General features: G+C 42.9%; 1 protein-coding gene across 7 annotated transcripts in view; it reads right to left on the reverse strand.

Annotated features, from left to right (window-relative positions):
* Positions 1 to 3,068: 3,068 nt before the first annotated feature.
* Positions 3,069 to 14,117, reverse strand: part of tmem107l (transmembrane protein 107 like) — a 79,184-nt gene continuing 68,135 nt past the window's right edge. For 5 of the 7 annotated variants that reach the window (XM_070894231.1, XM_070894232.1, XM_070894233.1 and 2 more), the window contains one exon: positions 3,069 to 5,694. In XM_070894231.1, coding sequence (XP_070750332.1) covers positions 5,625 to 5,694 — 70 coding nt within the window. In that variant the 3' untranslated portion in view covers positions 3,069 to 5,624. The remainder of the gene's footprint in view (positions 5,695 to 14,117) is intronic. The other 2 variants (XR_011595918.1, XR_011595919.1) reach the window with 2 other exon arrangements.

Consider the following 14,117-nt stretch of genomic DNA (forward strand, 5'->3'; position numbering starts at 1 on the left):
GGAAAGGCAGAAGGAGGAGGAAGGCGGTGAAATAACCGCCTCGGCTATAATCCCCGAGGTGGGGGCGAAGGTAATGGTTAAGGAGGTGGCAGAGAAACTAGGGTTCGCACCTAGGTGGCACGGATCATACGAGGTATTAATTAGTGGAGATATGTGTGCTTGCGTGAATATGAAAGGTAGGGGTCGACGGAAGCACTGGTCCCAGCTGAAAGAATATAAAGGTGAGACAGATGGACTTTTTCAAAGAATTAGGATGTATATTTGCAATATTAGGGGTACTGGTTATAATAAAATGGATCTGGAAAAGGACACATGCCTGGAGAAACGGTGCAAACAATCTGGTTGAAATAGAAATGGTAAGAATCTAACTAAAAACCTGGAATATCCAGGATGTGTTTTATCAACAGAATATATATAAACGCCCCCACCTCGGGAATTATAACCCTTCCGATTCTATAAGGACAAGCTACAAGGCTGCCGCTAGGGGGCCAGAAACATATACCGGAGGGTACAACAACTACCGAAAGCAGCCCCTAGGGGGCAGCATCCGAGTGTCAGGAGCGTTTATCTTGAAGCCACAAGATAAGTGGGTAACAAAATGTTACCTGAATATTGTAAACCAGGGGAATTAACCTCGGGAAAGCGCGTGGTAGTTAAACCTGGAACAATATACAGCATGAAATGTTACCTGTGAGCATAAATTTAACAGCCCAATACCTGCCAGAAAAGTTTAGCCCCAAGACTAAAGCGTTGTACACACGATTGCTAGACACAATCCTGAGAAAAGCTAGTGACGTGTCAGGAGCAAGGGAGTATCACAAGCAGCTGAGACACAAAGGAGGAAGACAGAGGAGATCTATAGGGAATGACGTATTAACTGGAGTAAGTACAGGGACCTCTCTAGTAGATGCACTAGATATACGGGCGATCCAAGCAGGAGTAATAGTTTAAGGGGAACGATGGAGGGACTAATGAGGAAACAGGCCGGGATAGGGATAGAATCTTCAGAGTTAGGACCTAAAACATCCAAAATACTGCTAGAGGGTAAATCGGTATTGGAAGGCCATGCACGAACAATTAACGAGCTAAATAAGCAGGAACGAGAGGACAATGCCGAGGACAGGAAAAGAGATGCATGTCATGCCTATGGGAGAGGGATGATTGGTCAGATGAGACACAATATTGATCAGATACAAACCGGGCGAGTTCCAGATTGGATAAATAGCACCCAGTTGAAAGAAATGGCACAGCACACTGGGCCATTAGACGCCTGCACCCTGAAAGGAATGACTAGGGTGTATGCGGTTACAGGAGGATGTAAGGAGATACAAACCCTTATGGTAGGGATAATACTAGTGATCCCCGTAATAAACCAAGGCTTATACCCGCATCCTCAATATGAAGTGGAAAACATAGGGATAATACGAGGGGGAAGAGTACATCCGCCATTACCCGATGCACCTGTATGCGATCAAAGAGAATGGAAAAATAAGGTGAATATCTTTATCCGGGTGCCGAGAGAAGGAAGCCTAACTATATGCCCTCACCCAGTGGGAGACGGGAGCAAGGATAGCTGCAGGTTTGATAATACTACGAAAAGATGTGTCATTGGAATAAGCCCTGCCCAAACCGAACTCACACATTATGCCTATCAAGGACGAGGAGAATATTGTGTGGTAACTAGCCTGGGAACCTACGATTACGGAGGCTTGACTTGCAACATTACAATGCCTAACTTTTGCTTTACTTCCAGAGTGTCCGTGGTGATGGGAAGAGCACGCATGATGTATATACACGCCAGGAAGGCAATGACATTAAATATAAGCAATGAGATTAAGCAAGACATTGATAATTACATGGAAGAACAAGCACCACCAATTCCCCTGTTACTTGAAGATTTAACTGAGCTCAAAGGACTATTAAGAAATAACATTAAAAGATATTATGAGCTAAAAGATAAAGGCAAAGAACAATGAAATAAAGGATAACCTGAAAAACCCGCTTTGGTACTTGAGATTATACATCCGTGGATAAGGATCCTTTCACATACCCTAGTGGCAGTACAGATAGGAATAGCCTTGAGTTGGTTGGTGAGGTTATGTAACAAGTGCAAAGACAGGAGAGGCATACCCGAGTAAAGTTACAAGAGAATGATGTCCCATGTGTTAGTCCGAGTGCAGCTGATAGTGATGCTGATACGCCGGGGAGAATGTGCAGGCAAATACAAGGGACGCAGAGCGAAGATGTTGGCCAAGGTCCGTAACCAAGAATGCAGAAAGCCTTTGCTAGATCCAAAGAGGGGTAATCAAACACAAAGACAGCATGAATACCTGATATGAGTCGTGAGTGTCCCAATTCTATCGCCTGATCAACGAAACCGAGGCGGGAGACGCACGAATCAAGACAGGAAAAAGCAGGGAAAGGAAAATTGTTGTTCATGGTGGGTATTAGGGGTTACCACCTAATCAAATGGGGGATTGTAAAGGCGAAAAACCTTAATTAGGGGTAAACTAATTTGGTGTAATTAAAATAAAGACTGAGAGTAAGGGTTAAAATGCGATCATGGTCGAATAGCTGAATCCCACATCCCAGCCATTAGGTTAAAACATAGAAGGTCAGAGAAATTCTCGGAGGAGATAACATTTATGTGGTCAGCTCACAGAAATTATGAGATGAAACCACTATGTTCCAGTCACACGAGATAACAAGGCCTCTGAAATGTGTACAGACAGGTGGTCTGCCAAGGTTACAGCCTGAAAGCTAGTATGGAAACACGTTTACAGAAATGTAACCCATAACCTATGGGGGGGGGGTGCTTTTCCCTAGCAACAGTCGCCAGAATTGAATGTACCAATGGAATCATTAGAAATTACTGTAACCAATAAAATGAATGTAACTGTAGCACCCAATGAAATTGCTGTAACCTGTATTAACCAATGGAACACTCCCCCGCGTAGTTCCACCATTTTGACTGTATCTCAACTGTATAAAAATGTAATTACACAGCCTATCCTGTGAGATCGGCGTTGAGAACACTCAGTAACGGTACTGATAAGGCCGGATCACCCTTGATTAATCAGGTTTTAATAAACAACTCTTTTCTCTTTAAAAGACCTTCTGGTGTAGAGTGTCATATTTTTAATACTCCACAACTGAGCAGATGACCAAAAGCTTGCTCAAAGAAGTAGGTTTAAAGGGACGACGCAAAGGAGGAAAAAGAGAGAGGTGGAGAGATTTAGGGAGGTAATTCCAGACCTTGGGGCCAAGGCAGCTGAAAGCACGGCCGCCAATTGATGAGCGAATAAAACTGGAGATGCTCAAGAAGCCAGAATTGGAGGAGCTCAGAAATCTCGGAGGGTTGGAGGGCTGGAAATAACACATATAGGGAGGGGCGAGGCCACGGAGTTATTTGAAAACTAGGATGAGAATTTTAAAATCGAGGTGTTGCTGAACTGGGAGCCAATGTAGGTCAGTGAGCACAGGGGTGATGAGTGAACGAGACTTAGTGCGAGTTGGGACATGGGCAGCAGAGTTTTGGATGACCTCAAGTTTACAGAGGGTAGAACGTGGGAGACCAGCCAGGAATGCTTTGGAATAGTCAAGTCTAGACGTAATAAATCCATTCCTTTGTGCCCCACCATTTCTCAGTGTCGAATCTACATTTCCCCATTATTAAATGGTTTACTATATAGAATCATGATGCAGCACAGGTGGCCATTCGGCCTATTGTTCATGTGCAAGCTCTTAGAAAGAGCTAATCAATAGTCCCACTCCCCTGCTCTTCACCCATAACCGAGAAAATTATTCCTTTTCAAGTATTTATCCAATTCCCTTTTGAAAGTTATTACTGAATCTGCGTCCACCAACCTTTCAGGCAGTGCATTCTAGACCACAACAACTCGCTGGGTAGAAAAATGTTTCGGCATGTCGCCTCTGGTTGCTTTGCCAAGCACCTTAAATCTGTGTCCTCTGCTTACCAACTTTTCTGCCACTGGAAACAGTTTCTTCTTATTTACTTATCAAACCCTTCAAGATTTTGAAGACCTCCATCAATACTCCCCCTTTGCTCTAAGGCAAACAACCCATTTCATCCTTGGTACCATTCTTGTAAATCTCCTCTGCACCCTCTCTCAGGCCTTGATATCCTTCCTGAAATGTGGTGCCCAGAATTGACTACAATACTCGAGCTGGGACCAAACCAGTGTTTTATAAACGATTAGCATAACTTCCTCACTTTTGTACGCTATGCCTCGGTTTATAACGCCAAGGATCCCGTAATCAGATCAGCCATGATGCCTAAGTTGCTGACTTGTGTTCCTAAGTACTCATATCAATACAACATTTAGAAATGATAGGTACTTCAGGGAATTCAGGGCCAGAGTGATCACTTTGACTAGTTTCGATCATCAAAATGGGTAAGAGAGGAACTTCCTAGATTTTATCCCCCAAATTCTATAATGGAGGAAGTGACGTACACGTTCTATAATGGAGATGGTGACGTACACATTCTATAATGTAGTGTGTGATATACACATTCTATAATCGAGACTGTGATGTACACATTCCATAATGGAGACGGTGACATACACATTCTATAATGTAGTGTTGTGAATGTTTAAAAATGTATAGAGACATTGAAGTTGAAAACGTGGGAATTGTATAGGGACAGTATAAGCTAACAAAGAATTCATGGAGGAATAGCCATGACATCTCAGACTCGAGACTGCGAAATGTTACAACACTAACATATATTGAAACAAAACCCATAGCTTGCAGAAAAACTTCAAGGTCTTATTAAATCATGTTATTAACCTGAAACATTAACAGAAGGTCTTTGTTTAAAATCAGACCATACTTAGGTCGGCTTATGAGTGGACAAAGGGAAAGAGGGATCAAAAGAGATAGGCTGAACTAGGATGTCACTCTAGCCCTATCTTATTTTTTGCCGAAAATGTATAACTGTCGTCCCTTTACAATGTAACGTCACTTTGTCCGTAGGAAGTGGGTGCGTTCGAACAGACTTGCATTCCTTCTGTCTGATAAGGTCCCCGATCGGGATTTGCTTTTTAAATAAAAGCTTGCTTTGTTTAAAGCACAAACGGTATTCGTTTCAGTAATTTTGCTGAACCAGACTGAGGTAAAAGAATCCAGAAATCAACAGTGTGTGATGTACACGCTCTACAATGGAGACGGTGATGTACACGTTCTACAATGGAGACAGTGATGTACACATTCTACAATGGAGACAGTGATGTACACGTTCTACAATGGAGACAGTGATGTACACATTCTACAATGGAGACAGTGATGTACACATTCTACAATGGAGACGGTGATGTACACGTTCGACAATGGAGTGTGTGATGTATACGTTCAAAAATGGAAACTGTGACGTATATGTTCTATAATGGAAACGGTGATGTACACGTTCTATAATGGAGACTGTGACGTACATGTTCTATAATGGAGCCTGGTGTTGAAGATCTACAAATGTTGCCGGTATCCATTGCCCAAGTGCACACGGCACAATCCAGAGTGGTGCTCCATTGCGATAGGTCAGCTATTCCAATATTCCTGCTGCATTCATGGCGGATTCCAGTTTTTTTTTCAATGAGGGTCTTCAGTCACAATGGCTTCTTCTTCAGCCCAAATACTGCGATCATAATGACAATTTCACTGCACGCAGGAAAGGCACTGTAAAACAAGCAAAAACACCATGCTACATCAGAGCATGAATTCTCCATTATATATGCAGCTTATGTTGAACAATGAGGGTAAAAGGGCAGGAGTTAGCAGAGCAGAGCTTTGTAGCTGGGTATTAGTGCAGCAATACTGAGGGTCATGTGTCTGCACCTACCTTGTGTGCCCAGTTGGGAATTAGAAACATAGGAAATAGGTTCAGGAGTAGGCCATTCGGCCCTTCGAGCCTGTACCACCATTCAATAAGATCATGGCTGATCATTCCCTCAGTACCCCATTCCTGCTTTCACTCCATACTCCTTCATCCCTTTAGCCATAAGAGCCATATCCAACTCCCTCTTGAATATATCTAGCGAACTTGCATCAACAACTCTCTGCGGTAGGGAATTCCACAGGTTAACAACTCTGAGTGAAGATGTTTCTCCTCATCTCGGTCCTAAATGGCTTACCCCTTATCCTTAAGACCCTTAGACTGTGACCTCTGGTTCTGGACTCCCCCAAAATCAGGAACATTCTTTCTGCATCTAACCTGTCCAGTCCTGTCAGAATTTTATATGTTTCTATAAAATCCCCTCTTATTCTTATGAACTCCAGTGAATATAGGCCCAGTCTATCCACATATGTCAGTCCAGCCAGCCTGGGAATGAGTCTGGTGAACCTTCCCTCAATAGCAAGAACATTCTTCCTCAGATTAGGAGACCAAAACTGAATACAATATTCCAGGTGAGGCCTCACCAAGGCCCTGTACAACTGCAGCAAGACCTCTCTGCTCCTATAATCAAATCCCCTAGCTATGAAGTCCAACATGCCATTTGCCTTCTTCACCACCTGCTGTACCTGCATGCCAACTTTCAATGACTAGTGTACCATGACACCCAGGTCTCGTTGCACCTCCCCTTTTCCTAATCTGCTGCCATTCAGATAATATTCTGCCTTCATGTTTTTGCCACCAAAGTGGATAACATCACATTTATCCACATTATACTGCACCTGCCATGCATTTGCCCACTCACCTAACTTGTCCAAGTCACCCTGCAGCCTCTTAGCATCCTCCTCACAGCTCACACCGCCACCCAGCTTAGTGTCATCTGCAAACTTGGAGATATTACTCTCAATTCCTTCATCTAAATCATTGATGTATATTGTAAATAGCTGGAGTCCCAGCACTGAGCCCTGAGGCACCCCACTAGTCTCTGCCTGCCATTCTGAAAAGGACCCGTTTATCCCGACTCTCTGCTTCCTGTCTGCCAACCAGTTCTCTATCCACCCAATACCATGTGCTTTAATTTTGCACACCAATCTCTTGTGTGGGACCTTGTCAAAAGCCTTTTGAAAGTCCAAATATACCACATCCACTGGTTCTCCATTGTTCACTCTACTAGTTACATCCTCAAAAAACTCCAGATTTGTCAAGCATGATTTCCCTTTCATAAATCCATGCTGACTTAGACTGATCCTGTCACTGCTTTCCAAATGCGCTGATAGTTCATCTTTAATAACTGATTCCAACATTTTCCCCACTAGTGATGTCAGGCTAACCGATCTATAATTACCGATTTTCTCTCTCCCTCCTTTCTTAAAAAGTGGTGTTACATTAGCTATCCTCCAGTCCATAGGAACTGATCCAGAGTCAATAGACTGTTGGAAAATGATCACCAATGCATCCACTATTTCTCGGGCCACTTCCTCAAGTACTCTGGGATGCAAACTATCAGGCCCTGGGGATTTATCGGCCTTCAATCCCATCAATTTCCCTAACACAATTTCCTGACGAATAAGGATTTCCTTCAGTTCCTCCTTCTCGCTAGACCCTCGGTGCGGAACGTTATTTGTGTCTTCCTTCGTGAAGACGGAACAAAAATATTTGTTCAATTGGTCTGCCATTTCTTTGTTCCCCATTATAAATTCACCTGATTGTGATTGCAAGGGACCTACGTTTGTCTTCACTAATCTTTTTCTCTTCACATATCTATAGAAGCTTTTGCAGTCAGTTTTTATGTTCCCAGCAAGCTTCATCTCATACTCTATTTCCCCCCCCCTCCTAATTAAACCCTTTGTCCTCCCGTGTTGAATTCTAAATTTCTCCTAGTCTTCAGGTTTGCTGCTTTTCCTGACCAATTTATATGCCTCTTCCTTAGAGTTAACACTATCCCTAATTTTCCTTGTTAGCCACGGTTGAGCTCGTTTTATTTTTACTCCAGATAGGGATGTACAATTGTTGACGTTGATCCATGTGATCTTTAAATGTTTGCCATTTCCTATCCACCGTCAACCCTTTAAGTATCATTCACCAGTCTATTCTAGCCAAATTCACATCTCATACCATCGAAGTTACCTTTCCTTAAGTTCAGGACCCTAATCTCTGAATTAACTGTGTCACTCTCCATCTTAATAAACAATTCTACCATATTATGGTCACTCTTCCCCAAGGGGCCTCGTACAACAAGATGGCTAATTAGTCCTTTCTCGATACACATCACCCAGTCTAGGATGGCCAGCTCTCTAGTTGGTTCCTTGACATATTGGTCTAGAAAACCATCCCTAATACACTCCAGGAAATCCTCCTCCACCGTACTGCTACCAGTTTGGTTAGCCCAATCTATATGTAGATTAAAGTTGCCCATGATAACTGCTGTACCTTTATTGCACGCATCCCTAATTTCTTGTTTGATGCTGTCCCCAACATCTCTACTACTGTTTGGTGGTCTGTACACAATTCCCACTAGCGTTTTCTGCCCTTTGGTGTTCCGCAGCTCCATCCATACAGATTCCACATCATCCAAGCTAATGTCCTTCCTTACTGTTGCGTTAATTTCTTCTCTAACCAGCAACGCTACCCCACCTCATTTTCCTTTCTGTCTATCCTTCCTGAATGTTGAATACCCCTGGATGTTGAGTTCCCAGCCTTGGTCACCCTGGAGCCATGGCTCTGTAATCCCAATGATATCATATTCGTTAATAGCTGTCTGCGCAGTTAATTAGTTTAGTGGTCCACAGCAAGGTGTCAGTTATACCCAGCACTGTGTGATAGTACAGGTGTAGCAGCTGTGTGTGTCTGGGTGTGTGTTGGTACAGGAAAAGAAAGACTTGCATTTAAAGAGCCCCTTTCATGACCTCAGGACATCAAAAAGCATTACCGCCAATGCGGCAGCTAATTTGCGCACAGCAAGCTCCCACAAACAGCAATGTGATAATGATCAGATAATTTGTTGATTGAGGGATAAATTGGCCAGGATACCGGGAATAACTCCCCTGCTCTTCTTCGAAATAGTGCCATGGGATTCTTTTATGTCCAGCTGAGAGAGAGAGCTCGGTTTAATGTCTCAACCGAAAGACAGCTCCTCTGACAGTGCAGCACTCCCTCATTACTGCACTAAAGCGCCAGCCTAGATTTTTGAGCTCAAGTCTCTGGAGTGGGACTTGAACACACAATTGTCTGACACAGAGGCGGAGTGCTACCCACTGAGCCACAGCTGACACACGGAAGTACCCAGCGCTGTGTGTGTTAGAAACACAACAACAGGTGTAGGCCATTCAGCCCCTCGAGCATGTTTCTTCATTCAATGAGATAATTGCAGATCTGTGAGCTAAATCAACTTACACGCCTTGGCTTCATATCCCTTAATACTCTTGGCTAGCAAAAATCTATTAATCATTGATTTTAAAATATTGAGCTAGCATCTAATGCTTTTTGGGGGAGAAAGTTCTAAACTTCTGCCACCCTTTGTGCAAGAAATGTTTCCTAACTTCTCGCCTGAATAGACTGTCTCTGATTTTAAGGTCAAGTCCCCTTGGCTAGACTCCCCCACCAGCATAAAATGTTTATCTCTAACTACCCCATCAGTTTCTTTCAAAATCCTAAAAAGCTCAATCAAATCATAGAATCATAGAATGGTTACATCACAGAAGGCACCTCAGCCAGTCCCACTCCCCCGCCCTTTCCCCGTAGCCCTGCAATTTTTTTTCTTTCAGGTACTTATCCAACTCCCCTTTGAAAGCCGCGATTGATTCTGCCTCCACCATCCTTTCAGGCAGTGCATTCCAGACCCTAACCACTCGGAGTACAAAAATGTTTTTTCTTATGTCACCTTTGGTTCTTTGGCAATCACCTTAAATCTGTGTCCTCTGGTTCTCCACCCTTCTGCCAATGGGAACAGCTTCTGTCGATCTACTCTGTCCAGACCCCTCATGATTTTGAACACCTCGATCAAATCTCCCCTCAATCTTCTCTGCTCTATGGAGAGCAAACCCAGCTTCTCCAATCTATGCATGTAACTGAAGTCCCTCATCCCTGGAATCATTCTCGTGAATCTTTTCTGCACCCGCTCTAAGGCCTTCACATCCTTCCTAAAGTGCGGTGCCCAGAATTGGACATAATACTCCAGTTATGGCTGATCCAGTGTTTTATACAAGTTCATCATAATTTCCACGCTTTTGTACTCTATACCTCTATTCATGAAGTCCAGAATCCATATGCTTTTTAACTGCTTTCTCAACCTGCCCTGCCATCTTCAATGATTTGTGCTCATATACTCCTGGGTCTCTCTGGTCATGCATCCCCTTTAGGATTGTACCCTTTAGTTTATATTTTGTCTCATTCTTTCAACCAAAATGCATCAATTCCCACTTTTCTGTGTTAAATTTAATCTGCCACGTGTCCGCCCATTCCACCAGCCTGTCTATGTCTTCTTGAAGTCTATCACTATCCTCAATGTTCACTACGCTTCTAAGTTTTGTGTCATCTGCAAATTTTGAAATTGTGCCCTGTACACCTACATCCAAGTCATTAATATATATCAAGAAAAGCAGTGGTCCTACAACCGACCCCTGGGGAACACCACTGTATACCTTCCTCTAGTCCGAAAAACAAGCGTTCACCACAACTCTCTGGTTCCTGTCACTGAGCCAATTCCATATCCAGGCTGCCACTGTCCCTTTTATTCCATGAGCTTCAACTTTGCTGGCAAGCCTATTATGTGGCAATTTGTCGAACGCCTTTTGGAAATCCATGTACACTACGTCAACCACATTGCCCTCATCAACCATCGCTATTACCTCATCAAAAAACTCAATCAAGTTGGTTAAACACGATTTGCCTTTAACAAATCCGTGCTGGCTTTCCTTAATTAATCCACACTTGTCCAAGTGACTGTTAATTTTGTCCCCGATTATTGTTTCTAAAAGCTTCCCCATTACCGATGTTAAACTGACTGGCCTGGAGTTGCTGGGTTTATCTTTACACCCTTTTTTGAACAAGGGTGTAACATTTGCAATTCTCCAATCCTCTGGCATCAGCCCCGTTTCTAAGGAGGATTGGAAGATTAGGGCCAATATCTCCGCAATTTCTTCCTTCACTTACCTCAGCGTCCTAGGATGCATCCCATCTGGTCCTGGTGACTTATCTACTTTAAGTACAGCCAGCCTTTCTAGTACTTTGGCTGTATCAATTCCTATCCCGTCCAGTATCTCCTCTACCTCCTTCTTTACTACGTTTATGGCAGCATCTTCTTCCTTGGTGAAGACAGCTGCAAAGTATTCATTCGTACCTCAGCCATACCCTCTGCTCTCATTTTTGGTCCCTAATCGGCCCCACCCCTCCTCTTACTACCTGTTGATTATTTATGTGCCTATAGAACACTTTTGGATTCCCTTTTATGTTAACTGCCATTCTATCCTCATACTCTCTCTTTGCCCCTCATATTTTCCTTTTCACTTCTCTGAACTTCCTATGTTTAGCCTGATCACCATTTAATCTTCGATATTCCAGGGAATACAAGCTTGGTTTATGTAATCTCTCCTGATAATCTAACACTTGGAGCCCTGGTAACACTCTGGCGAATCTGCAATCCTTCCAGAAGGCCACTATCCTTTCTAAAGTGCAGTGCCCAGAACTGCACACAGTACTCCAGATGTGGTCTACCCAGGACTTTGTATAGCCATAGCAAAACTTAATCTCTTTTATGTTACAGCCTTCTAGTCATAAAGGCTAAAATTCCATTAGCCTTTTTGATTATTTTATTGTACCTGACATTGTAGTGATCAGTGAATTTCTTTGGATCTGCACTGTTCCTAGGTTTTCACCATTTAGAAAATGCCCAGATCTATTCTTTTTTGGTCTAAAAGGATGACTTCACCCTTACCTGCATTGAAATCCATCTGCCAAACCTGGACATATGGCTCTCTATTGCATTATCTACATAATGAATAAACATAGTGACTAGTTGAGGCCTAGTACAGATCCCTGGGATAAAACCAAGAGTCACTTCCTTCCAATTCGAGTACATACCCATTATCTCTACTCGCTCGTCTTCTACTGCATAATCAATCTCCTAACCAGCTCAATAATTTGCCATCAATTCCATGAGCTTTAATTTCAGCTAACAGTCTCTTATATGGAACCTTCGAGTGCCTTCTGGAAGTCCATATATTGAGGCTTTGAAAAGAATACAGAAGACAGCCATAGACTAATTCTCAGTTTAAAGCATCTTAGTTATCAAGGTAGGCTAAAAGAGCTGTAACTCTACACTTTAGAGAAGCGTAGACTTAGGGTGATCTGATTAAGGTTTCTAAAAAGATGAATAGAATAGATTGTGTTCGAGTAGACAGTTTGTTCTAATTAAATACATTAGGGAGGATCAGGGTCACAATTTTAAGTTGTGCAAGGCCAGATCTTGGTTCCATGTCAGGAGGTGGTTCTTTTCCCCGAGAATAGTGGACCTCTGGAACAGGCTGCTGGCTCATGCGGTGGATGCCGATTTGCTGAATTCCTTCAAGTAAAAGCTGGACCTGTTTCTGGCTAGGGCGGAGATCATCTCATACAACAAGTAGGTACTTCAGGGAATTCAGGGCAGAATGATCTCCTGGACTAGTTTCGATTGCCTGGTGGGAGGAGGAATTTCCCAGATTTTATTCCCCGCAAAATGGCGTGGGTGTTTTAATCTGTTTTTTCGCCTCTCCCAGGTAATTACGGTTTTGGGAGTATATATATATACTCCGAGTAAAAGATCCTCTCGGAATGAGTGATCACAGTATGGTTGAATTTGTAATACAGATTGAGGGTGAGGAAGTAGTGTCTCAAACGAGCGTACTATGCTTAAACAAAGGGGACTACAGTAGGATGAGGGCAGAGTTGGCTAAAGTAGACTGGAAACACAGACTAAACGGTGGCACAATTGAGGAACAGTGGAGGACTTTTAAGGAGCTCTTTCATAGTGCTCAACAAAAATATATTCCAGTGAAAAATAAGGGCGGTAAGAGAAGGGATAACCAGCTGTGGATAACCAAGGAAATAAAGGAGAGTATCAAATTAAAAACCAATGCATATAAGGTGGCCAAGGTTAGTGGGAAAATAGAAGATTGGGAAAATTTTAAACGACAGCAAAGAATGACTAAGAAAGCAATAAAGAAAGGAAAGATAGATTACGAAGGTAAACTTGCGCAAAACATAAAAACGGATAGTAAAAGCTTTTACAGATATATAAAACGATAAAGAGTGACTAAAGTAAATGTTGGTCCCTTGGAAAATGAGAAGGGGGATTTAATAATGGGAAATGTGGAAATGGCTGAGACCTTAAACAATTATTTTGCTTCCGTCTTCACAGTGGAAGACACAGAAACCATGCCAGAAATTGCTGGTCACAGGAATGTGGGAAGGGAGGACCTTGAGACAATCACTGTCACTAGGGGGGTAGTGCTGGACAGGCTAATCGGACTCAAGGTAGACAAGTCCCCTGGTCCTGATGAAATGCATCCCAGGGTATTAAAAGAAATGGCGGAAGTTATAGCAGATGCATTCGTTATAATCTACCAAAATTCTCTGGACTCTGGGGAGGTACCAGCGGATTGGAAAGCAGCTAATGTAACGCCTCTGTTTAAAAAAGGGGGCCGACAAAAGGCATGTAACTATAGGCCGGTTAGTTTAACATCTGTAGTGGGGAAAATGTTTGAAACTATCATTAAGGAAGAAATAGCGGGACATCTAGATAGGAATAGTGCAATCAAGCAGATGCAACATGGATTCATGAAGGCGAAATCATGTTTAACTAATTAACTGGAATTGTTTGAGGATATAACGAGCATGGTGAATAGAGGTGTACCGATGGATGTGGTGTATTTAGATTTCCAAAAGGCATTCGATAAGGTACCACACAAAAGGTTACTGCAGAAGATAAAGGTACGCGGAGTCAGTGGAAATGTATTAGCATGGATAGAGAATTGGCTGGCTAACAGAAAGCAGAGAGTCGGGATAAATGGGTCCTTTTCGGGTTGGAAATCGGTGGTTAGTGGTGTGACACAGGGATCGGTGCTGGGACCACAACTGTTTACAATATACATAGATGACCTGGAAGAGGGGACAGAGTGTAGTGTAACAAAATTTGCAGATGATACAAAGATGAGTGGGAAAGTGGGTTGTGTAG

Source organism: Pristiophorus japonicus, chromosome 11, assembly GCF_044704955.1.
Source record: "Pristiophorus japonicus isolate sPriJap1 chromosome 11, sPriJap1.hap1, whole genome shotgun sequence".
In the NCBI taxonomy this organism is placed as follows: Eukaryota; Metazoa; Chordata; class Chondrichthyes; family Pristiophoridae; genus Pristiophorus; species Pristiophorus japonicus.